Source organism: Macrobrachium nipponense, chromosome 17, assembly GCF_015104395.2.
Source record: "Macrobrachium nipponense isolate FS-2020 chromosome 17, ASM1510439v2, whole genome shotgun sequence".
Taxonomy (NCBI): Eukaryota; Metazoa; Arthropoda; class Malacostraca; order Decapoda; family Palaemonidae; genus Macrobrachium; species Macrobrachium nipponense.
Window position 1 is genome coordinate 89,080,761 of NC_087210.1, and position 26,359 is coordinate 89,107,119.

General features: G+C 40.9%; 1 protein-coding gene across 3 annotated transcripts in view; it reads right to left on the bottom strand.

Annotated features, from left to right (window-relative positions):
• Positions 1–475: 475 nt before the first annotated feature.
• The window catches only part of LOC135196455 (calponin homology domain-containing protein DDB_G0272472-like), an 84,883-nt gene continuing 58,999 nt past the window's right edge, over positions 476–26,359 (bottom strand). For 2 of the 3 annotated variants that reach the window (XM_064223299.1, XM_064223297.1), the window contains exons 8-14: positions 14,118–14,262; positions 13,252–13,355; positions 12,640–12,858; positions 10,905–11,193; positions 9,886–10,074; positions 4,045–8,854; positions 477–1,927 (exon numbers count right to left, since the gene is read on the bottom strand). In XM_064223299.1, coding sequence (XP_064079369.1) covers positions 1,842–1,927; positions 4,045–8,854; positions 9,886–10,074; positions 10,905–11,193; positions 12,640–12,858; positions 13,252–13,355; positions 14,118–14,262 — 5,842 coding nt within the window. In that variant the 3' untranslated portion in view covers positions 477–1,841. Of the gene's footprint in view, positions 1,928–4,044; positions 8,855–9,885; positions 10,075–10,904; positions 11,194–12,639; positions 12,859–13,251; positions 13,356–14,117; positions 14,263–26,359 lie in introns of all 3 variants that reach the window. The other variant, XM_064223298.1, reaches the window with a different exon arrangement.

Genomic DNA, 26,359 nt, shown 5'->3' on the forward strand with positions numbered 1-26,359 from the left:
ATAATCCGCTTGCCACATCATCTTTTACCAACACATTTGATAACTGAAGATGTGGATGTAGGCTACCAAGAATGTAGGTTTGTATGTACAGTACAAGAAAACAGCTTTCCTCGACGTACTCTCAAGGGCATCGCAAATTACAAGTTCACAGTAGCATATATAAAACCTACTACCAAAGACTTTTGAGTTAAAAATATAAAAAGCATAGGACTTCCATACTTCCTACCTGCACTGTAGACAAGGTATTCAGCAGCTATTACTGGATTATGCCGTAAGATTACTTTTACATTATTTATCCACAATAAAGCTGCTTCCTTTTTAAAATACTGTACAAAAGCTGAATTGCAAACTACTGCCTGTGTTCAATGTTAAATTGCATCAACCTGAAGATAAGTCACATTTTAGTAATGACATTAAACAGTACACAAACATACTTTTAATTTTGATCAAGGAATTGTTAACATTAGTTTGTTTCTAAATTAAAAATCTTGAGATTTACAACTGCATATGTTCAATAAAGTGTAGAGTGATACAAACAAATTTTAAATGTTAAGTTTTGGTTAAATCTTGAGGCCAGGTGATGGGGTTTTACCAAAAATGCCCAAAACTTATGCCAATTCTTTGGCTTACACAGACGGATTGTCTTTATGAGCAAACATCATCAGCATTCATCGTACTGCCCTCATGAGTAAACAAACAATGGTCCACAATCAAGGATAATTACTAGTAATTTCAAGGATTATAACAATTCTATTGTCATAATTTAGCATAATAATCTCAAAGTTCCTTAAAACTAACAATGTCAAAAATTTAAAAATGCCACAGCTAATTGATTGGCAAACTTTTAACAAAGTAATCTAAATATTGTCCTACAATATTTACATAATGTATTTAGAAAACTGGCTAGTCCTATATAATAAAATAAAAATATTCTACCTCAAGCAGAGCCTATATTTTAAGCCTTAAACACAGGTAATCCTTTTGAAGGAACAGTTTAAGAATTTTGTATTCCTATAGGAGCTTACAATATGTCATAGCCCAAAACCATCTTTTAAGCTTGAAATAATGAGAAAAATTAGTTCCTTTAGTCTCCTCATTTTTTAACTTTGGTATTATCATACTCCTACTAATTTAACAGTACCTTACAGTATTACATACAAAAAACCAGGGCAAATTCTCCATTCTTGTGCATTGCAAAGTATAATAATATACATAATACCTTTACAATCATAAGAAAACTGTACACAAAGGATGCTGTGCATTTTTGCCACATCAAATCACACACTTCACTTTGTTTACGCCTATAAACATGTCACTGAACTTCTTACCATTGATTACAGTATCTATTCTGGGAGTGCTAAATTACAACTCAACTGGTGCCTCTCTCAATAACGATTAGTATAAGTATTATTATTGGTGAAATAAAATCTACAATGTTGCAGGTGTAAAATATACATTTAAAAATACTCTACATTGTATTTTTAAATATATCACCTATATTGAGATTTGTATCACCATTTTATTAACTGATGTGATTATGCAATTTTATAAATTAGCATTAGAAATAAATTTCAAAAGACCACTGCACTATATTTCTTGAGTCAGACCATGCTCACCAAAAAGCTTGAAACAAGGTAAAGTTTATGAAGTTGGACAGCTAAGTAGGAAGAGACCAAAGGGAATGGATGAGACATAACAAAGTAGAACATACTGACCCATGAAGTGTTACTGACATTTTCAAAACAACCACTAAGCCATGATGTTTTCCCGAAATTTTCAAGTCACAAATTCACTGACGAACACCCACAACAAAATATAGGAATTTTAAATTATTGAGTTTGTTACACGAAAACAATATCATCTTCACTGGAAATTTTCTTCACTCTGAGGAAAAACTCTTCAACAAACTGCTGTGCTCCGGCCTCATCTGTTAAGAGGAGCAGAACAATTTCATTAGTGAGAAACCAAATAAAAAAAATAAAATATATATATATATACATACATATATATATCATATATATTATACATACATACATATATATATATATATATATATATATATATCTATATATATATCTATATATATATCTATATATATATCTATATATATCTATAATCTATCTATTATATATATCTATATATATCTATATCATATATATATATATATATATATCATATATATATATATATATATTTATATATATATATATATATATATATATATATATATATATATATATATATATATATATATATATATATACATATATATATATATATATATATATATATATATATATAGTATATATATATATATATATATATATATATATATATATATATATATATATATATATATATATATATATATACACACATACATACATACAAACATATAATATATCCAGTACGTACAAACACACGCTAAATACAGTACAATGTATGTAGCAGTGGTTGGTTATGCACACTATGGAGGAGTTATGGAGTTCCATTTGACAACATCTGTGAGAGAGAGAGAGAGAGAGAGAGAGAGAGAGAGTATAATTGTTATATGGATAATTAATGATTGAATTGGCTGTTGGTGAGTTCTGGGTTGTCTGCTGGTGCTGTTGATTGTTAAGAGTTGTGTTTTTAGTCAGTTTTCAGTCAGTCTTTAGTCAGAAGCTGTGAGAGACAGTAGTGTGGGCAGCAGTCTGGTGAAGGCATTGAGATTCATTTGAGTTGTGTTTTGTTGATTTGTTGTTAGTTATTGTTAAGTTTGGTGTTGTTGGTGGGTGTGTGTTTTGCCATTTTGTGTTATTTTTTTGTGTCAGTAATTGTTTGTGCAGTGGTCTTGTGTTGTGGTTGAGTTCCTTGTTGTTTGATGGGTGTGGTTGTTCCTTGGTTGTTTGCTGTGTTGTTGAGTTGGGGTTGTGTTCCTTGGTTGTTGTGGTTCTTGGGTGTTGTGTTGTTGGGTTGTGGTCCTTGGTTGTTGTGTTGTTGTTATAGTTGTGGGTTGTGGTTGTTGGTTTTTGTCTTGTGGTTGTTAGTGTTCCAGTGACCTCGACCAGCAGACAGCACAGCATAGCCTGGAGTATCTGCAGTTGGGTGAGTACATGTGTGTGTTTTTTTTGTTCTGTGTGTAGGTAGGTCAATTGTCCTGCATATTCCGTAGTGAAAGAGGAAAGTGAGACTGAGGGTGAGTTGGGCAGCTGGATTAAGTTTATGTGTGTGGGGGGGGGGGGGGGGGGGGGATTCTGCAGCTTGTTTTTGAGCTTGTGATCCCGCCACAACACATAAAAATTAACTTTAACTACTACCTGGTCCAAAGTCCAGATCCAAAGTCCAGATCTACATACATCAGCAGTAGCTTGCATTTTTTTCTTATTCCTATCTTAATGGTCTTAGTTTAACTTAAACAAAATCTATTACCTAGCCTCTTGCATTCTCAAAGATTTGTTCTATATCTATTTATCAATCTATATGTATGTATATATAATATATACTGTATAGTACATAAAAATACACAAAATGATATACCTGTATATTAAGAAGCCCAAAAGCATGAAAAATATTGTTGTAGTTCATGTGGTCCAGCTTTTAGACAATATAGTGCGAAGTATAACATTACTGTACATATTCAAATATCTTCAGAGCCACAACCTAAATTTTCTGTGCTAATAAGAATGGAGAGTAATAAACTACTGCACTACTAAACAACAACAGCAATTCTTGTAAGACTACAAAAACGAATTTTAACCCTGAACAAATTATAACAGATCAGACAACTTATGGCTGTAATTTAAGTAGTATGGTAGGATAGCATTCAAGACTCAAGATAACTATGCAGCTCAATTTAGCCACCAAAGAGGTCCAAGTTTAAAAACCTTTTATTGAAGTATTTTTTCATATCACCAGACAACCATTCATTCCATAGGCATGAGAAAATTCTATAATTACCTGTAGTAAGAGAAGATACTATTACCAATCTATTTACAGCATGGCCCTAACTATAAAAAGTAGATAAGCTTTTAAAGTTTGCATGGAATATATTGCGTTACTTACCTACATCACTAATCTTCTGCACAATCTGATGTGATATTTGCCGAGCTAGAGTCTTGAAGAGATCTTTACTGCTGATACAATTCTTTTTATAATATGGCATAAGATATTTAACAACCCAGTCTGCTAGCTTCCTTTTCTCAACCGAATGTCGACTTTTGCTGGGTCCCGTGTCAGATCCATCATTATTCTCTTGAACTGATGATGACTCTTTGGCACTACCTGGGCGGCCCCCACTAACATGATCCCTCGATTTAGAATCTGACTTTTCTGTTTTATTCTGATCTAACCTCTCTGTTTTATGCTGCTTTTTAGTAATATCTGGTGAGGCAGATTCACTGAGTTTGCTTTCTTTACTGCTATCAGTGCTTTCATTCTTTTTCTTATTTCCTGAATTTCCTTGTTTGCCCAAGCCATGGTCTATTTTTTTTACTATGAACTTTGGCATTTCTTTATTGTTAACCTCCAATGTGTTTTCTATGCAATCAAACTCTCCTTGATCAAAAAATTTATGACTTGACTGTTGAAGTTTTTCAAAAATCTTCCTTGAGGTTTCCGAGTATCTACTATGGGCTCTACTACATTCACTGGATTCTTTTCCAAACTTGTGGGAATCTCTAGAGGCATCAGTTGAACCTTTTGTTGATGTAACAGTCTCTCTAGACCTAGACCTATGGTGATCTTTATCAGATTTATTAAATTCCAATGTAGGGTGATTTAAATCTTTACTACGAGCTGACTTCATATCCTTCCCATTATCACGGTCATTACTCTTTTTCCTCTCATGAGATTTAGTTGAACTCTCTTGACCTCCATGTTCCTTCCTAGGGGTTTGGTGTGATTTGGTCGTTTCTCTTTTGTACTGTTCCGAGTCTCTGCTATGCCTATCGGAATCTTGGAAAAAGTCTCTTGAATGCTTACCATGCTCTCTATAGTTTCTTTTATCATCACTGTGAGGTCTATCTTTACCTTTCTCAGTTCTACCTACATCAAGGTTATCTTTATTCCTTTTATTGTCTCCTTGATTCCTTGACTGATCCTTTTCTGACCTCTCCTGATCTTTCCTTGGTGTCTTATCAGGTTTAATACGACTGTGATCCTTCTCTCTACGAGAACTTCCGTCATGTCTGGAATGAAACAGTGTCTCTTTTGAGTGAGGTTTCATATAACTGCTCTTCTGGTCTGAAGTACTCTCTTTGTTTGATTTATCATCTGCTTGTAACACTTCATTAGGTTTCTTCACGTGAAGAGAGAAATTGTTTCTCATCTGGGCAGCCCTCTCTTTTAGTGCCTTCAACCTGTTATCCTCATCTGTATCAACCTTAGGTGGAAGTTTACTTTCAGCACTACCACTACTATAAGAAATTCTTCTTTCTTCTTCACTGTGGTTATTCTTGATGTCTGTAGAACACTTCCTATCACGAGAACTGCATGGTCTTTTTCCTCCACTGTCACTGTTCTGTTTATCATTGAGATGTCCTTTACTCTTACCTATATCCTCCTTTTCAGTATCTTTGTCATTATCAGAATTACAATTAGTTGTGGAAAACATATCAAATCCATGCAAGACACCTTTTGTTTTGGGTGTCCTCTGCAAATCCTCAGTTTTCCTTTGTAAATGGGTTTCATTACCTTCTATATGCTTTGATCTTTCAGAATGTGGGGTTCCAGTATATTTTGTATTGAATTCTGGAACTGCTCTTTTATGTTTACTTCTATTTTCACTACAGTATTGTTTACTTTTATTCACTTCTACATCACTTTCACAGTCACTATCTTGCATTTTAATTTCTCCTCTGTTCTCTCTGATTTTACTACTCTTTTCACGACTTGTACTTTTCTTTTCATTGGTTCCACAATCTTCATCATCACTGTTATGAACATCAAACATATTTATTTCATGTAATAAATTTTTGTCTGTCCTTTCAGGAAACTCTTTACCTTTATCACATTTTGATTTTTTCCCTGAACCTGCAAGATCCATATTTGGTTTTTCATGTTTTGGCTCCTTCACATATTGACCTGTATGCCTATTACTTTTAAGTTTCTCACTGTTACTTTTACAAATCTGATTTAATCTATGGTCCATGTCTGCCTTTTTGTCTGTACCACTTTCACAGTCACTATCAATAAGGCACTTGTCCAAATCTTTTCCAGCTTTCCTTTCACAAACATTAAAACCATCTATTTGTTTTGGATTATTTTTCTTATTTGTTTTCACATCAAAATCTTTAAATACTTTACTCTTCTTTGAGGTTAACTCGTGCTCATTGTCACTACCAAACAGACCTAGATCTAAATCATCCTTTTCAGTTTTCCTTTTAGAGTCCTTTCCACTGTTACTTTTGGCATTTCCTGTGTTTTTCCTCTTAGTTCCTCGAGACTCATCATTATCATCATCATCATCATCACTGGCTTGTACTGCAAACAAATCTATTTCTTTGATAACACTTTTTGTGTATTTTTTCACCAGACCTGTTCTGTTTTGTTTACTTACAGGATTTTTAAGTTTATCATTCGGAGACTTTAGATTCGGTTTGCTGAAGTTCACTGCATTTCTATTGCTTTCATCATCAGTTGTACTGACATCAAAATATTCCTTCTTGGCTGAGCTTTTAGCTTCCACTTTTCTTACCATTTTTACGTTTTTTGCAACAATCTTTTCACTATTCATAGTTTCACTATCATTTTCTGGGACATTAAACATATCAATTTCTCTAAAATTATTCCTTTTCTCTACATTCACATGGTCCTCTTTCCTTTTATGCTTGTACTTATTATAGTTTTGTTTTCTTACATCTGTCTCCTTGTGTTTTGTAAAGTCTGAATGTCTACTGCTAACAGGTTCAATTTCCTTATGCAGGATTTCCTTTTTTGACTTACATGACAACTCATAAAAAGTGTCAATCTCACTGAAACTATCTGATTTCTCATCTACATCTGATACCACTTCTGAGTCTGTCCTGTTGCTATCACTAAATTCACGCGAGTAATGTTTATCTTTGAGGACTTTTGAAATTTGTCTTTCAGTCTTTCCATCTCTAACAATGTTACTTTCATCATCACTATTTACAGTATCAAACAAATCTATTTCCTTCAAACAGGTACTTGAAACATTTAAATTCTTTGGTGATTTTATATCTTTACTTATCCTCTCAGGCTGCTTTCCATGGTGACTAAACTTTTCATTTTCTTTTTGAGGCGTATCACTAGACTTGCCCCTGTCTCTGTATTTTTCATGGCTCCCACCCTTCTCCGTACCACTGGACTCACTGACTTTCCTTTTCTTCCTGCTTTTACTTTCTTTGTCCTTATACAAGTCAACTAATTGAGCATCTGAATCACAACTTGCACTACTGAATAAATCTACTTCCTGGAGTAGAGCAGGCTTTTTCTTTACATTGTCCATTGAATCTCTCCTTCTTCTTTTACTATGCTTGGTGTCTGACATGTTACAGTCACTTCCTACATCATCAACATGATTCTCTGTGGATTTTAGTTTATCTTGCTTCTTTTCCAATTTGTCACGTTTTGTGTCTGTTGACAGTTCCGATTTATTTTCTTCTGTAAATAACTTATATTCCTTGACATCTGCCTCCTCTGATAAATCAACCTCCTTCAACTCTAGCATTCTACTTTTTGATAAAGCTTCATGCCTGACTTTCAGACTATCACTTTCAATAACACCCGATATTTTAACTTCCTTGCTATCCAAAGAATTTTCTTCATCATTACTAAATTCTTCTCCAGTTTTCTGTCCTTCATCTTTAAGAGCATTCAATGTTGCAAACATATGTACTTCCTCAAATATAGAAAGCCTCTTCTTCGGAATAGCTGGAGAAGGACTTCTCTCTCTTTTAGTGCACCTGATCACTGACTCTTCATTTGAAGCAACATCTTGCTTTCCATTGATATTACTACTACTTTTAACAGTGTTAACAGTTTCGAGAGCTTCTACCTCAAAACTATTCACTTTGGTTCCATTCAAACTTGAAATCTGACCAAGTCTGTCTCCTTCTGAGCACCTTCCTCTAGAATCCTCATTCGAATGGTCAGAAATCACATTACTATTACTGTCGTCTAAATCATTTAATGTGTCCAGTCCCTTATCTGTTCCATTATCCTCCTTGTTTGGGGACTTCAATTCATCATTCACAAACTTTTCTTTGGAATCCTCTTCATTGGAAGGAACTTCCTGTCTATTTATGAATTTATTTTCAGGAGTACAATTTCCTGATGAACCAGCCGTGTGATTTGATTCATCCCCAGATAATTCTATGTCCGAGAGATTTATTTCTTCTTGGTCAAATTCCTCATTTTCATCAGGGTCATAAAAATCTTTCTCTTCATCAGATCGGGTTTCTTCCTCAGTCTCACAAGATACCTTCTCGTCTTTCATCTCGGTTTCGGCAGCCTCATTTACGTCCTCTTCCTGATTATCCTTCTCAACCTGTACATCTTCCCTTTCAGAATCACTTTCAGAGAGTTGGTGCTCTTTCACTTTATCAGATTTAGGGACTTTTTGAAAGTAATTATTCAACGATGTCTGATGGTTGGGGGATCTTTTCAATGAAAACCCTTTTCGCGAACTGAGATTTGGAGTTTGTTTTGAGGCTTTTTCTGGCCCTGTGGCTTTTTCATTCAACATCTGACTTGCTGTTTTAAACCCAGAGTTGGATGCACTGCTATTCTTCTTATTCCTTATATCTTCTTCAATCTGTTTGGCTAACTGGTTTAAACTTAACCGCGGTTCGTGTTCAGCCAGCTCACTGCGATAATTGAATCCTTGTGTATCCTTTCTAATGTTCATGACCTGAAATTATAAAGTGTATATAGACAAACAAGTTGTTTTCTAATGGTGACAAAGGTCAACATGAATAGTATTAATCAAATACTAAATTTAATTCAACTAAATTATGTCATGAGGACTATTAGAGTAATGAGCCTGGGTTCCTAAAACAGATTTATATTTGGTATCAATGGACAAGATGCCGTTCATAAAGGCCTCATTTGGGTAAATGTAATAACCATACAGATTATATACATAGTTTCTTATAAAAATGTTTAAAAAAAATTGTTTTTTGTTTTTAGTACAAATCTCATTCATATTAAAAGAAAACTTTTATGTCCTGGAGACAAGATTGTTCTTGGTCTCAAATGTGGCGAGACACCAAGGCATGACATGATTTATGAGGTGGTAATGATAAAAACTGTTAAACTGAAAAGTTAAACACTACCAGTGATGAGGCTAGTGAAAAAGAACTTATGGTATTATGTATACCCACAAGGAACACCACAATTGAAATAACATCCCTTTTGGCTGGCAAGAAAACTGAGAGAGACAAGACTAAAATCTGCAATAAATGCATATCACATCTTAATTAAATGAGAGGGGAATCTTTCAAGGATACTGAATAGTTCACCACAAAACATCCAAGTGACCTACATAATGTGAAAAAACAGTATACACTTTTCCACCATACTATTTTCTATTTTTTACAACATAACCATTTTATGTTGTGCTAGATTATCACTGTGAACTTCAATCCGCAGAAATTCTTGCCAACATGTGAAAATATAATTTGATACTAAAATATTTTATATGACAAACAGCTATTGCATCCGACAATTATAATGATGAGAAGCTATAAGTAGTTAGAAATATTTAAATTTATCCTTAATTATTTTTGCTGGTGACTTTAAGAAATTGTAACAAGATACATTCAAAAATCTAGCCAATGATTTGTATCTGTCAGAAGAATGAATCCATCACACTTTACGACAACAATACAATAATGCACCTGGTAAAAACAATAATAAAAGTCAGCTAATTCTAAAGCTTACTATATCCATGATGCCTTTTCGATACATCATCATGACGCTGGTGGATGTAAATACACTATACTCCATCTTCACAGCAACATCCTCAATATCTGACTCTTTTAAGCAATTGGAAACATGGTTTGCACTCCTACAAGCTTCATAATTCTTCTCTAGTGTCTGAGATAGCATCTGAAGGTACCTCTCACGATTCTGAGGATAGAAAAGAACAACTTGACATACCTAAAATGTGCAAAACAAATAAGAAATGATGAAAGGTAAAAAAAACTAATTTAGCAATTGCCTATGTGTATGGTTTTGTTTAGTGAAGTCCACAGTTCAGTGCTGTAACACACTATGAAAACCAGACCCTGAATAAAAATAAAAAGATAACACTTATACGGTATCTCTTGATACTTTCAGTAACACCTCTCATCACTTGCTTCCCTCCTTTCACAAATTATCTCCGTTACAAACATTAACAGATTTACTATGGTAATGTTTAACAGGGTTTGCCATCTACATATGCAATCACTTGCTTGTTTAGTAATGTAGGAAACTTTTAATCTTGCCTTATCCTTAGTCAAGAATTTCCATTTAGTCTTCTGGTAAAAATGAAAAAACAATAATCAATTGAGGAATTTAGTATCTTAGTTTAAACAGACAACGAGCTGATTAACAGCTCTCCTAGGGCTGGCCTGAAGGATTTGATTTTTTTATGAGGTTAGGAACCAATTGGTGTCTTAACAATGAGATCTGCAGCTTATTGTGGGATCCAAACCACACTATTTTGAGATATAAATTTCTAATCGCCAGAAATAAATTCCTCTGATTCAGCACTGGCTGGCCACGGTAAGCGAACTCTGGCTATCAGATAGCTAGTCAAGTACGGAACTCTGAGGGATTTAGTGATATACATTGAACCTAGAAGTGATAAAATATGGGATCAGATTATTTCTGGTCAATATTTGGCTAAAATCAAAGACTATGCCTACTTTCATGCATGGTATCAGAAACTTGATATGCTAAGAAGACTAACTCACCGAAACATTTAATCCAGGGATTTTACTTGTAAATTCAGCACTTGTTAACTTTGATCTTTCAGCACGATCCTTTTCTTCTCTTTCTAATTTCTCTTTTTCCTTTTGTTCCTTTAATCTCTTGGCATATGATGATGATGATGATGATGATGATGATGATGATGAAGATCCTCCCTGACCACGACGCAAAGCAAACTGTTGCTTTATCAAAGCAGTGCGCTCTCTCTTCTCCTGCCTCTCTGATTCACGAACAGCATCATCATCATTACTCTGTTCATATTCAGCCTGTTCCCTGAAATTGTATGGTCATGATTATCAAATTTATTACACTAACAATATATCTATTATCTATTACCTGAAAGCACAACCAATCTCCTGTATCAGTACCTATCAATCTTCCCCTATCAGTGGTATGCAACTATAATCTTATTTTACAATGGAAACTAACATGTTAAGTGCAGGCTATGAACAGGACATGCAGACACAAAAGGGAGACTGCCACTGCATGACGTCATCTACTCAAGGATTTACTGTCCTCATTTCACAAGTGAGGCCAAGTATTTAGTAAACATGTCACCACCAAGAGCTGTGGCACAAGCAGATAAAGGGAGAGCCTTGTTGAGGCTAGAGAGCTTGATCCTGTCTCTGCTGGATAAATTCCATCTTGTGAGAATCTGAAAAAAATCAACATAGAAGAAAGAAATGTCAATGGCCCTCGGAATTCTCTGTCCAAAAAGCAAGCAATTAAATTACTTGGGAAGAAATCCAGAGGATATGCAATAAAATGAAGATTATCCAGGTAACTCTCAGATGAAAATCCTATGTTATATCCAAGCCAGAATCCAGAGATACACACTCACATTAATCTTGGGTTGGAAATGCCATCAATCTTGAATGGAAAGGAGCTGGACCTAAGGGTCAAGGAAAGAATGCTGTTATAGGTGTAGTGGACCATGCTGAATTAAGATGGAACAGCCGATAGAAAGAACTCAGATTTAATGTACTGTAATGCACCATAAACATGGAAATCACAAAATGAGAAAGCAATAACTTAGAAGTTCAAAGGAATGGATATTCAGTCCTCACTGAATTTTTCCATGTGTATTGCACATCAATTCAATTCCCTTGAGCTGAAAGAAGGGCTCTGTCCTTATTAAAGATGGAAATAAATCTTGAGGGACGTGATGAAAGTGCTTTCCAAGACTTGAAAACTTTGCAGTATCTATGCTGACTGGAGGAACAATGTAAGAAGTTGAAATTCTGGCCAGCTTCCATGGAATGAAAGTATGAGGATCAAGAAACAGAAAAAAATAAAAGGTCCATTACAACTTCACTGAACTGACAAAGAGATGTAATATGAGTCACAAAGGCATGGTGGAAGGTAGGTGATAAAAATTTCCAAATTCTGCCACCAAGGAAGTACTAAATTGCTAGCTTCAACAAAAGATCTAAATCCAGAGAAAACTAAAATTCCCAAACTTCTGGACAAGTTCTAGTAAGGCATCTGTGTAAGTGAAACCAAACACTTCTTGAAGCTATTGTAACAAGACCAAAATTCAGCAGATTGAAAAACATAAATTGAAACTTAAGGCCAACATTTTATTCTATTAATAAGACGGTTCCAAAATATAAATATACTTAATTTAAGATATATATTTTAATATTTACTTCTCCATCAAATAGCGTCTACTACCACTGGTGTGGAAATTAATTTTTTTTTTTTTTTTTTTTTTTTTACCTTTTTTGACCACGCCTTCCACCTCCATATAAGTCTCCATCATCTGCATTTTCAAATACGGCTACCGACCTAAACCTGTACTCTGTTTTACGTATGAGGGATTCATTCCAGAGTTCAACCTGCTTGTTTGCGCCGTTCGGATTAGTGCAGTAATCACAGTTTTTCTTACAGTCTGGATTTTCATCACCAAAATATCTGGCAAACGAAAGGTGTCGGCATCTGCAATGACAACAGTGACTTAAGTTCCTTTTTAGGGGAGCATAAACACAAAATAAACCTGCCCCAAAGACAAAAAAATTTCATTCAACGTTCTGATTGCGTTTTACAGAAGTCAGCTTTTCAAAGCCACTTTCAAATATGAGAAGCAAAATATAATTAGCAAAGTGTATCTAGGGTACATTTCTGACAATCAATTGAGTCAACATAGACATAAGTCAGGAAACTGTGTGAATTGTTTTACTCTTGCATTTATTAAATACATTTCATATCACACTTGCAAGTTTGTTTTTTTACAAAGCTATCAACAACTTTCAGAACATAATGTTTCACCCTAAAAAATTCATGTGTTACCTAGTTAGGAATGATAAGATTAGAAGTTTTCTAAATACTTACATAGGAACTTCACAAAACTTGACGATATTCTCAAAACTCTTGATGGCTTTTTTTGCCTGGTCTTCCCTGTGTGTTTTACCAGAAGCCTTTGCTTTGGATTCATCCTGGGGATACACATAAAATAAAAATTCATGGAAAACTCAAGGAGAATACTTGAAACATTTCATGAAAGTAAAAGTATCCTGCTTTAAAATGACACCAGAACGAGTATCATAACCTGGGGTAGTACGTAACTTCACAGAAGGGAAACAATGTGAAATATTACTTATCACCACCACCCTGGCTCTAACACAGACAGGCTAATTGCCTGAAAGGTATGTACTTCCAAGCTTCCAATTGAAAAAATATTAAGAATAAGGTACCATATAAAGGAAAACCATAATAGGTTCATTTTGCAGGAAACCAAAACTAAATTGTAACATTTTATTTTATGATTTTTATATACAGGCAGTCCCCGGGTTACGACGGGTTCGGCTTACGACATTCCGAGGTTAAGGCGCTTTTCAATTATATTCATCAGAAATTATTTCCAGGGTTACAATGCATGTTCCAGGGTTACGATGCCTCCAGTGCTGATCTGGCAGTAGAAAAATGACACCAAAAATGCAAAATAATCAATATTTGAAGGTTTTTTGATGATGCTCTGGCTTACGATGATTTTCGGGTTACAATGCGTCTCTAGAACGGAAACCCCGTCGTAACCCGGGACCGCATGTACTATAATAATATTAAATTTTTCCATTTCTCCTGTAACACTCAAATGTATTCAACTAGATATCTCTTACAAAACTGGAAAAATTGCCCTTTGTCCTTGGAAAGATTACTCTTTCCAAGGAATAAGAAGAAACTAGCGTTCCTTTCCTAACCTGTCTAAGGAGGAAGAAAATGGTGTCTCTTTCTGACTTGCTGTAGTATATTCTGCATCTGGAGGACAGCCCATCACGACCAGCTCGACCAGATTCTTGGTAATATCCAGCCATTGACTGTGGAACACTCCAGTGTGCTACAAACCTAAAATAAAATGTGGATAAATATGATATTGTTATAATACAATAAAGTTTTGTACATACTTACCCGGCAGATATATACTTAGCTATAGTCTCCGACGTCCCGACAGAATTCAAAACTCGCGGCACACGTGACAGGTAGGTCAGGTGATCAGCCCATTCCCACCGCTGGGTGGCGGGACTAGGAACCATTCCCGTTTTCTAATCAGATTTTCTCTTCCACCTGTCTCCTGAGGGGAGGCTGGGCGGGCCATTAATCGTATATATCTGCCGGGTAAGTACGTACAAAACTTTATTGTATTATAACAATATGTATCATTTTTGTACATGCAACTTCCCCGGCAGATATATACTTAGCTGATTGGCACCCTTGGAGGAGGGCAAGAGACAGCTACATAACAAAATAATTATAAATATAAAAACGGAGAAACAACATACGTTGTAGGTATAATAAAAAACAACCTTGGTTCCTACCTGATATGGCAGAAGACTTCATTGATACTGTCTATGAGTCTGCTTGCCACAAGAGTTTCAGAGAGGATGAGACCTGTGACTGATAACCCTTTTGGATCATGCCAATGGGGGCTTACCCGCTTACTTGGCAGAGCCTTGTCTTGGATCGTGCCAATGGGGGCTGACCCACTTACATGGCAGAGCCTTCACCTGTATCATATCAACGGGGGCTAACCCTCTTACATGATAGAGCTTTAGGTAATTAAGACACTACAAGGAGCACAACAACCAATCCCGACCACCTGACCACACTAAACATGTTAGAACTACGACTTGAAATGGGTCCACCTCCTGAACCCTCTTTCAATCGACCTAATAAACACACTAAAAACCATTTAAAAACCCTAACATAAGTATACTAAAAAGGATTGGGTTTAGCTCCCTGTCCCAGCAACGAATCCGCAGATACGTAAGCTCCTAGAGTAAAACATTTGTCATACGTAACTTGAATGTCTCTCAAATAATGTAATGCAAAGACTGAATTGCATCTCCAAAAAGTCGATTCGATGAGAGTCTGTATAGACAAGTTCTTGTGGAATGCTAACGAGGTAGCGACGGCTCTTACCTCGTGAGCTTTTACTCTAAGGAGGTCCAGGTGTTCTTCTTTACATGTTAAATGGGCTTCCTTGATCACATCTTTGATGAAGAACGCCTCAGCATTTTTAGAGATTTGTCTTTTGGGATCTCTAACTGAGCACCATAAGCTTTCCTTATTACCTTTCAGTTTGTTCTTCCTCTCCAAGTAAAACTAAAGGCTTCTAACTGGGCAAAGAGCCCTTTCTTGTTCTGTTCCTGTTAGAGACGATGTTTCCTTTAACCTCGAAGGTCCTAGGCCAAGGTTTCGAAGGGTTCTCATTCTTCGCTAGAAAAAGTGGCTTGAAGGAACAGAAAGCTGAGTCGTTCCTGAAGCCAACATTATGTTCTAATGCTTGTAGTTCGCTTACCCTCTTGGCTGAGGCTAAAGCGACCAGGAATAACGACTTCCTTGTTAAATCTCTAAACTTAGCATTACATGAAGGTTCAAATTTGGGGGTCGTCAAGTACTTTAGGACCACATCTAGGTTCCAACTGGGTGCTCTAATGTTCTTAGTCTTCGATGTCTCGAAAGATCTAATCAAATCATGCAGATCTTTGTCTTCTGCGATGTTAAGGCCTCTATGTCTGAAGACTGACGAAAGCATGCTCTTAAAGCCCTTAATCGTGGAGACTGCTAGATTACCTTTCTCCTTCAAGTAAAGGAGGAAATCGGCTATATCTGTCACAGAGGTACTGGAAGAGGATATTTTCTGGGCTCTGCTCCATCTGCGAAACACCTCCCACTTCGACTGGTAGACTCGAATAGTAGATGGCCTCCTTGCCCTTGCGATAGCTTTCGCAACTCCTTGAGAAAACCCTCTCGCTCTGACAAGTCCTTCGATAGTCTGAAGGCAGTCAGAGCAAGAGCGGGGAGGTTTTTGTGATATCTGTTGAAGTGGGGCTGTTTGAGAAGATCGCTCCTGTTTGGGAGTGATCTCGGAAAGTCTACGATCCATCCCAGTACCTCTGTGTACCAGTTTTGCGCCGGCCAGAACGGGGCGATGAGGGTTAGTTTGGCTCCCTCTGCTGCTGCAAATTTTCTCACCACTTCTGAGATGATCTTGAATGGTGGGAAGGCATATCCGTCTATTCCGGACCAATCGAGAAGGAGACCGTCCACTGCAACCACCCTTGGATTGGAGATTGGGGAGCAGTAATTTTCCAGCCTGTTGTTCCAATGAGTGGCGAACAGATCTAAATTTGGTCTCCCCCAGAGGTTCCAAAGTCTGTTGCAGACCTCTGGATGTAAGGTCCATTCTGTAGGCAGCACTTGGTCCTTCCTCCTCAGGAGGTCGGCTCTCACATTCTTCTCTCCTTGTATAAATCTTGTCAGGAGAGTGATCTTTCGCTCTTCTGCCCAAAGCAGTAACTCTCTTGCCTTTTCGTAAAGGGTGAACGAGTGAGTCCCTCCTTGCTTCTTGATGTAAGCTAAGGCCGTCGTGTTGTCCGAATTGATCTGCAGGACTGCGCCTGAGATCTGAGCCTCGAAGTGTATGAGTGACAGGTGAATCGCTGCCAATTCCTTTAAGTTGATGTGCCAGGACACCTGTTCTCCTCTCCAGGTGCCTGACACTTTTCTCGTACCCAGAGTGGCTCCCCACCCCGACTCTGAGGCGTCGGAAAATAACACTAGCCGAGGGCTCGGAACATGAAGAGATACTCCTTCGTTGAGTCTGCAAGGATTTATTCACCAACGAAGGTCCTCCTTTATCTTCTTTGAAATCAGGAAGGAATCGGACAGATTTTGGGACTTCTGATCCCAATGTTCTTTGAGGTAGAATTGTAGAGGCCTTAGATGAAGCCTTCCTAAAGAAATGAACTGTTCCAACGAGGAAAGGGTCCCCAGAAGACTCATCCATTCCCTCGCGGAACATTGTTCTTTCTCTAGGAAGGTTGCTACTTTCTCTAAGCAGCGGTTTTGTCTTTCCTGTGACGGAAACGCATGAAAACCCCGAGAATCCATCCGAATCCCCAGATAAACGATGTTCTGCTGGGGAATCATCTGGGATTTCTCGAGGTTTACTAACAGTCCTAAAGACTGTGTTAAATTCAAGGTCAAAATTAAGTCCTCCAGACAGCGGACTTGCGACTGGGCCCGTATCAGCCAATCGTCTAGATACAAGGATATTTGAACCCCTTTGAGATGAAGCCAGTGTGCCACATTTTTCATTAGTCCTGTGAACACCTGCAGGGCTGTTGAGAGTCCGAAGCAGAGGGCCCGAAACTGAAATATTCTCCCTCGAACCATAAATCTGAGGTATTTCCTGGAAGACGGGTGTATCCGCACGTGGAAATAGGCATCCTGAAGGTCCAGGGATACCATCCAGTCCCCTGGACGAAGGGCTGCTAAAACCGAGGATGTCGTCTCCATCGTGAACTTCCTCTTTGCTACGAACACGTTCAGGGCGCTCACGTCCAGCACCAGCCTCCAACCTCCTGAACTTTTCGGCACCAAGAACAGGCGATTGTAAAACCCCTGGGAAGTGAGATCTTCTACTTCCTCTATAGCTTCCTTGTACAGCATCTGATTCACGAGATGTAGAAGGGCTTGGTTCTTGATAGGGTCCTTGTAATTTGCTGTTAACTCCCTTGGAGTTGTTGTCAAGGGAGGTTTTTCCCTGAAGGGGATTAGGTATCCTTCTTTAGGATGGAGAGGGACCAGGCATCGGCACCTTTCTGTGCCCAGGTTTCGTGAAAGTTTAGAAGCCTGGCACCCACTTTCGTCTGGAGGACAGCATTTTCACTGGGTCTTGACAAAAGGCCTTCGTGAAGACCTTCCTCTCTTCTCAGACTGCCTACTCCTAAGAGAGGATCTAGGGGCGGACCTTCACCGAAAGGGCTGCTGGAAGGGAGCTTTTTCTTTCTTGGTTACCTGGACCGCAGTTTTAAGCCTCTTAGCCGACTGGGCCAGCAGATCCTGTGTGGCCTTCTTGGATAAAGTCCTCGATATATCCTTCACGATCTCCTGCGGAAAGAGGTGACTAGAGAGGGGCGCATACAACAGGGCGGATCTCTGAAGAGGCGATACAGATTTCGTTAAGAAGGAGCTAAACACTGCCCTCTTCTTAAGAATACAGGATCCAGAAAGGGATGCAATCTCATTGGAACCATCCATAACCGCCTTGTCGAGGCACGACAAAACACTACCCAATTCGTCCATGCTGACGAATTCTGGATCTTGAGACTTCTTAGCTAAAGCTCCTAACGCCCAGTCCATAAAATTAAAAACTTCAAGGGTCTGAAACAGGCCCTTGATGAGATGGTCTAATTCGCACATCCCCCATGCGGCTTTAGCAGATTGTAGCGAGCGTCGTCTTGACGAATCCACCAGGGCGGAGAAGTCTGCATCAGAGGACGACGGGAGTCCCAGGCCCATCGGTTCTTTGGTATCATACCACATACCCGGTTTTTCCGTAAGCTTGGACGGTGGGCAAGCAAACACCGTCTTCCCCGCTTCCTTTCTAGATCTGAGCCAGCTCTCTAGACTCTTAAGTGACTTTCTCATTGAAAGAGTAGGGGTCATCCTGAGGAAGGAGGGAGACTTCAACAGTTTCCTACTGGAGAGTAACGATCCTGGAGAAGGAGGATCCAAAGGTCGCAGAGAGTCTCCAAACACTTGCAGCAGAAGAGAAGCTAGCCTCTTATAGTCCGATATACCTGCGTCTTTGGGAGTTTCTTCTTCCGAAACCTTTTCAAAAGGAGCTGAAGGAGAAGAGGGCTTTCCAGGAGAAAGATCCTTAGGAGGAGAACACATTCTTCCCTTCTCCGAAGCTTGATCCGGAGAACGGAGTCTCTTTCTCTTAAGATTCCTATCTGCAGGAACATCAAAATCCACTTGTTGGATATTATCAGAAGTCTTGATCCTATCATCTTCCTTCCTGCACGAGTCCTGGAGCTTTCCTGTGTCTAGGCGCCTGACAGGTGAGGCGCTTGCGTCCTTGAATGCAAGCCTGGGAGGCATAGGGCGCCCACTGGTACTAGGGCTTCTGATAGACTCCTGGCACCTGCGAGGAGAGGCGCCTGCGTCCTGGTGGTGGCGCCTGGAAGGCGAAGTGCGCCTACGAGGAGAAAGGAGAATGTCTTGGTCCTGGCGCCAAGTAGGAGAGGCGCTTGCGTCCTTCCTAGAACGCCTGGGAGGAGAAGAGCACCTGCCAAGATCCTGGTGCCTACTCGGAGAGACTCTTGAGTTCTTAGTAAGATATCTGGAAGATCCAACATATTCGGAAAGCCTCTTGGTCTCTGGGCGCTTGTAAGAAGGAGAGCGTTCTTCCTTCAAAGCTCGTCTGGAAGTAGAATGAATCCTCCTACTCTCTTGTGGAGCTCTGTAATGAGAGGGGCTCTCGTCTCTTCCGGAACGCCTAGACGAACGAATTCTCTCACAAGAGATATGCGATGAATCAGACAGAAGGAGGCTCTCATGCTCCTGGTACTTGTCAGGGGAGGCGCTTGTGCCTCGTGACAAACTCCTGGGCGATCTCTTACCCGAAGGGAGCTTCCGATCCGAGCGCTTAGCTGGCAAGGACATACTTCTAAGGTCGCACTACTCTCCGAGGCTCTCCTATCTGAGCTCTTGACGGGAAGGGATAAGTCTTTCTTCCGAGAAGAGCCTTTCGAAAGAACTCCTACCAAGGCGGACAATTGCTCCTGGAGGCCTACCAGAACTTACTTCGTCTTAGAAGAAAACCCTTCCGGAGAGGAGTTAGGAGATCTAGGCGCTCTCTTCTTACGAGCAGGCGAATACTCCGGAAAAGGCTCAGGACTGGAATGCAAAGTGTCGCTTGCGGGCGGCTTCCAGGCTCTCTTGAGAGGGCGCGACTTAGAAGAAGAACTCCATCCTCTTCTCGGTGATGACGAATTCGAGTTAGAAAAGCACTTCCTCAGGACGCTTTTGCAATAGCTGTCCTTGGCAGCCTCGGAAGCGACTACAGGATCTGTCGAAGGGACGCCTGACCGTTGGGAGTACTCCACATCCCCCTTGCAGCTGTCGACATTCCTCCTCCCCTGGGCACAGGAGTTTGGAAGTGGTCTAGGCCTAGGAGCAATGTGGAGTCGGTCAGACGCCCCCTCCACTTCACTGGGGACACTGCACAAATTACTGCACACGTCACTGCGCTTACCTGTATCTTTCATCGCTTGCAATTGCGATTGCAAGCTGATAATAGAGGCTCTCATTGCAGCCATCTCCGTAGACGCATCCACGGGTTCGCTGCAGGGGGAAGGGGCTGAAACCAAACTAGGAGCAGGAGAATTAACAGAAGAGTTAGGAGCTACCTCATGCTCAATAGAGCAGGATCTACTCGAGCTTCTGATGGCAGCTTTCCTAACTCTATCCTTCTCTAGTTTTCTTATATAAGCAGCCAAGCTCTTCCATTCAACCTCAGTTAAACTTTCACACTCAAGACAGGTATTAGTTGCAGAACAATCATTCCCCCTACATTTACTACAGACCGTGTGAGGATCCACCGAAGCCTTCGGTAGCCTCACCTTACACTCCTCTTTCGCACAAACTCTAAATACAGGTACCACGTCAGACATTCTAAAGAGTAATCTAATCCAAAAATGATATTGTTATTTTACAATAAAGTTTTGTACATACTTACCTGGCAGACATATACTTAGCTTACGTCTCTGACGTCACGACAGAATTCAAAACTCGCGGCTAACGCGACAGGTAGGTCAGGTGATCTACCTTACCCGCCGCTGGGAGGCGGGTGTAAGAACCATCATACCTTTCTTGCCAGATTTTTTCTCTCTTATACCTGTCTCCTGAGGGGAGGCTGGGCGGGCCATCAATCGTATATGTCTGCCAGGTAAGTATGTACAAAACTATTGTAAAATAACAATATCATTTTTGTACATGAACTTTCCTGTCAGACATATACTTATCTGATTGACACCCTTGGTGGAGGGTACAAGACAGAAAATAACAAAGAAAAGGTAAACAACACCTGTTGTAGGATAAAATTAACCTTGGTTCTTACCTGTTTAGGCTGAAGACTTCATAGATACTGTCTATTAGTCTGCATAGCCATAAGAGCTACAGCGAGGGCGTGACCTACAGCTGAAAAGACTCTTTGGGTCTACTAACGGGACTTGATATCCGCTTACTTAGTAGAATCCAAGTCGGATCATGTCAATGGGGGTTCGCCCTCTTCTATGACAGAACCTGTCCACTACCAACGCAGGGAGCTTCAAACCAAATCCGATCACCTAACCAAACTAATGTTATTAGCATTACGAAACGAAAAACGATGCCTACCTGCATCATTTTTCATATAACCATATGAACTCAATTACCAAACAAATACAAGGGCAAAAACTACTAAGGATATGTTCCAGCTCCCTGCCCCAGCACCGAATCCGCCGATACGTACGGGCCTAACGCGAAGCACTCGTCATACGTAATACTGACGTCTTTTAGGTAGTGGTTGGCGAATACTGAATTACATCTCCAGAATGTAGTTTTCATCAGATTCTGAAGAGACATGTTCTTCTTAAAGGCCAAGGAAGTGGCAATTGCTCTTACTTCATGAGCCTTGACTTTTAGGATCTTGAAATGTTCCTCATTACAAGCTTTATGTGCTTCTTTCACAACACTTCTAATGAAGAAAGACAGCGCATTTTTCGACAATGGTCTGCTGGGGTCCTTTACAGAGCACCATAGTCTATCCTCAATGCCCTTAAGGGTTTTCTTCTTCTGAGGTAGTATTTTAAACTCCTAACAGGGCAAAGAGTTCTTTCAGGTTCTTCCCCTACTATGGCAGATAAACCACGAACCTCAAAATTCCTTGGCCACGGATTTGAGGGGTTCTCATTTTTTGCCAAAAACGAAGGAAGGAAGGAACAAACCACGGAATCTCCTTTGAAACCTACCCTTCCTTCTAGGGCATGAATCTCACTAACCCTTTTAGCTGATGCTAAAGCCATGAGAAAGAGAGCTTTCCTCGTGAGATCTTTGAAGGAGGCTAAATGTGGTGGTTCAAACCTAGCGGACCTCAGGAAACGAAGAACCACATCCAGATTCCAACTTGGAACTTCGCTCGAGGTTTTCTTGGAAGATTCAAAAGATCTTAAGAGATCATGAAGATCTTTGTTATTCGAAAGATCTAAATTCCTATGTCTGAATACCGCAGCCAGCATGCTTCGGTATCCTTTGATAGTAGATACTGCCAAACCGCATTTTTCTCTGAGGAAAACTAGGAAATCTGCTATCTGAGTCACAGAGGTACTGGAAGAGGAAAACTTCTGGTTCCTGCACCAACGGCGAAAGACGTCCCACTTCGACTGGTAGACTTTAAGGGTCGAAGGTCTTCTAGCTGAGGCGATAGCCTTAGCAGCTTTTGTCGAAAACCCCTTCGCTCTGACAAGACTTTTGACAGTCGAAAGCCAGTCAGATTGAGAGCGGGGAGGTTTCTGTGATACCTGTCGAAGTGGGGTTGTTTGAGCAAATCTTGTCTTTTGTGGAAGTGCTCTTGGAAAGTCCACCAACCATTCCAGTACCTCTGTGAACCAATCTTGGGCGGGCCAGAACGGAGCTACTAGCGTCATTCTTGTCCTCCTCCGAGATAGCAAATTTCTTGAGGTTTGTCCTAGTATTTTTGAAGGGGGGAAAGGCGTAGACGTCTAGCCCTGTCCAATCTAGGAGAAACGCATCCACTGATACTGCTCCTGGGTCTGAGATCGGGGAGCAGTAAAGTTCGATTCTTGCGTTCTTTGCTGTTGCAAAGAGATCGATGTGAGGTCTGCCCCATCTTCTCCACAGGTCTTGGCATACTTCTGAGTGGAGGGTCCACTCGGAAGGCAGGAGTTGATTCTTCCTGCTCAGGAGATCGGCCCTGACGTTCCTTTCTCCCTGTACGAATCTGGTGAGAAGACTGATCTTCCTTGTTTGAGACCACAGCAGAAGATCCCTTGCTGTTTCGTACAGGGAGAAGGAGTGCGTCCCCCCCTGTTTTTTGATGTACGCCAAGGCTGTTGTGTTGTCCGAAATTGACCTGCACTACTGCATTTCGGACGTGGGGTTCGAAGGCTTTCAATGCCATCCAGACTGCCATCAACTCTTTCTTGTTGATGTGCCAGGACACCTGATCCCCCTTCCAGGTGCCTGACACTTCTCTTGTCCCGAGCGTCGCCCCCCAACCTGCCTCCGATGCGTCGGAAAACAACACATGGTTGGGGTTCGGCATGTAGAGAGACATTCCTTTCACAAATCGAAGTGGGTTGTTCCACCACCGAAGGTCTCTCTTGATTTCCCTTGAGATCTTGAGGGAGAACTCCAGATCTAGGGAGAGACGCCTCCAGTTCTGGTATAGGAAGAACTGTAGAGGCCTGAGATGCAACCTTCCTAGAGAAACGAATTGCTCCAGCGAGGAGAGTGTCCCCAGCAGACTCATCCACTCCCTCGCTGTGCATGCATCTTTCTCTAGGAAGGTCGTTATTTTCTCGTAGCAACGAGCTATCCTCTCTGGCGACGGAAAAGCCCGAAAAGCCAGAGAAGCTATCCGAATCCCCAGATAGATCCTCTCTTGACTGGGGATTAATTGAGACTTCTGGAAGTTCATCAGAAGTCCCAGCGAACTTGCCAATGTAAGGGTCTTTTGAAGGTCCTCCAGACATCTTTCTTGAGACTCTGCTCTGATTAGCCAGTCGTCGAGATAAAGCGACACCCTCACTCCCTCCAAATGTAGCCACTGCGCCACGTTTTTCATTAACCCCGTGAAAACTTGGGGTGCAGTTGATAGGCCGAAGCACAAGGCCTTGAATTGGAAGATGTTTCCTCCCATCATGAATCGTAGATACTTCCGTGAAGAAGGATGGATCGGCACATGAAAGTAAGCGTCCTGAAGGTCTAGAGACACCATCCAGTCCCCTGGACGAAGAGCCGCTAACACTGAGGAAGTTGTCTCCATGGCGAACTTCCTCTTTTCCACAAAGACGTTCAGGGCGCTTACATCCAACACCGGTCTCCATCCTCCTGAGTTCTTCGGCACTAGGAAAAGTCTGTTGTAAAAGCCCGCAGAGCGGGGATCTTTCACTAGTTCTATAGCCTCCTTCTCTAGCATGAGATCTACTGCTAGAGAAAGGGCTTGATTCATGATGGGGTCCTTGTACTTGGCTACCAACTCCCTCGGAGTTGTCGTCAATGGTGGTCTTGACGAGAAGGGAATGAGGTATCCTTTGCTGACAATCGATAGGGACCAATTGTCTGCCCCTTTGTGGGCCCAGACGTCGGCAAATTTCAGTAGTCTGGCACCCACTGATGTCTGGAGTCCTTGACCGCTATTTCTTCCCTCTGACTGACTTAGAGAAGGTTTTACCTCTCTTAAAAGGTCTAGTCCCTCTGGTTGCAGAACCTCTGACAGCGGGTCCTCCTCGAAAGGGCTCCTGTCTCAGAGGAGTCTCTTTCTTGGTCTTGGGTTGGAAGACAGAGCGAGGTTTCCTGGCCGCCTGGGCTAACATGTCCTGAGTAGCCTTAGCTGAAAGGGCACTCGAGACATCTTGGATAATTTTCTTGGGGAACAGAAGCGGAGAGAGTTGAGCATACAAGAGCGAGGCCCTTTGCGCATGAGACACTGCCTTCGTGAGAAACGAAACAGTAGACCGACCGTTTCTTAAGCACTCCAGCTCCAAACAGTGAGGAGACTTCACTCGATCCGTCTCTCACTGCTTTATCCATGCAAGTGAGTACACAGTTAAGATCTTCAGGAGACAGAGATCTGGGTCTTGGTCTTATTAGACCAGAACACCTAAAGACCAATCAAGGAAGTTGAAAACTTCCAGGACTCGGAACATTCCCTTCAGTAAGTGGTCAAGTTCGTTCATTCCCCACGTAGTCTTGGCGGACAAGAGGGCGGAACGACGAGCAGAATCCACTAATGAAGAGAAGTCCGAGTCCGCAGACGAAGGGAGAGCGAGGCCTAAAGGTTCTCCCGATTCGTACCAGAATCCCAATCTGCCGGTCAGTTTAGACGGAGGGAAAGAAAAAACCGTCTTCCCTTTCTCTTCCTTAGAAAGGAGCCATTCCCCAAAACCTCTCAGCGCCTTCTTCATGGAAACAGTAGGTTTCATCCTTACACAAGACGAAACCTTCGACGTCTTCGAAGTGGAGAATAACGAAAGAGGAGAAGGGGGAGCCACAGGAGAAAGGATATCTCCAAACTCTTGCAGGAGTAACTCTGTTAGTTTCTTATAGGAGGAAACTGAGGCGTCTTTTGGTCCTTCTTCTTCTGAGGGGTCCTGTTCCTCCTGAGCTGAAGAGCCCTCCTGATCCTTAGAGGCGCGACTATTCTTAAAGGAGTCTCTAGAGGAAGTTAGACGTATACGTCTTGGAGACAATGCTTCAGGCAAGTGTCTACTTGCAACATCCTTCTTGTCTGGAGGAGTGCGTTTCCCAGATTCTTGAAGCCTAATAGGAGTCAGGCGGCAGTCAGGTGCAGAGCGCCTGTTTGAAGAAGAACTTCTATCAGGCTCTTGGCGCCTATCCAAAGGAGAGCGGCTACCAGGCGAACGGCGCCTGCCATACGAAAAGCGCCTACCAGGCTCTTGGCGCCTGAACCGAGGCGAGAGAATCTCTGGCGACGAGCGCCTACCAGGGGAGAAGCGCCTGCTAGGCTCTCGGCGCCTGACTCGAGGCGAGTAAAAGTCGGGAGAAGAGCGCCTGCCAGGCGAAACGCGCCTAACAAGCTCTTGACGCCTGTCCAGCGAAGGGCGCCTGTCCAATTTAGGGTGCTTGTCAACCGGAGAGTGGATGCGAGACGAGGAGCGGCTACGAGGTGAGTAGTGCCTACTAGGCTCTTGGCGCCTGTCAAGGGTAGTGATCCTGTCTCGAGAAGAGCGTCTGTAGGGTGAGGATCTCCTACGCGCAGTTTGCTCCTTGTCCGAAGGAGAAACTTGTCTGTCAGGCGAATGTCGCTTAGATGCAGATGCGATCTTGTCCGAAGCAGAAAGCCTCCTGCGAGAATCCGAACGCACAGGTGAGCGCGCCGCTTCCGTCGAATAGCGAGAGTCAGGAG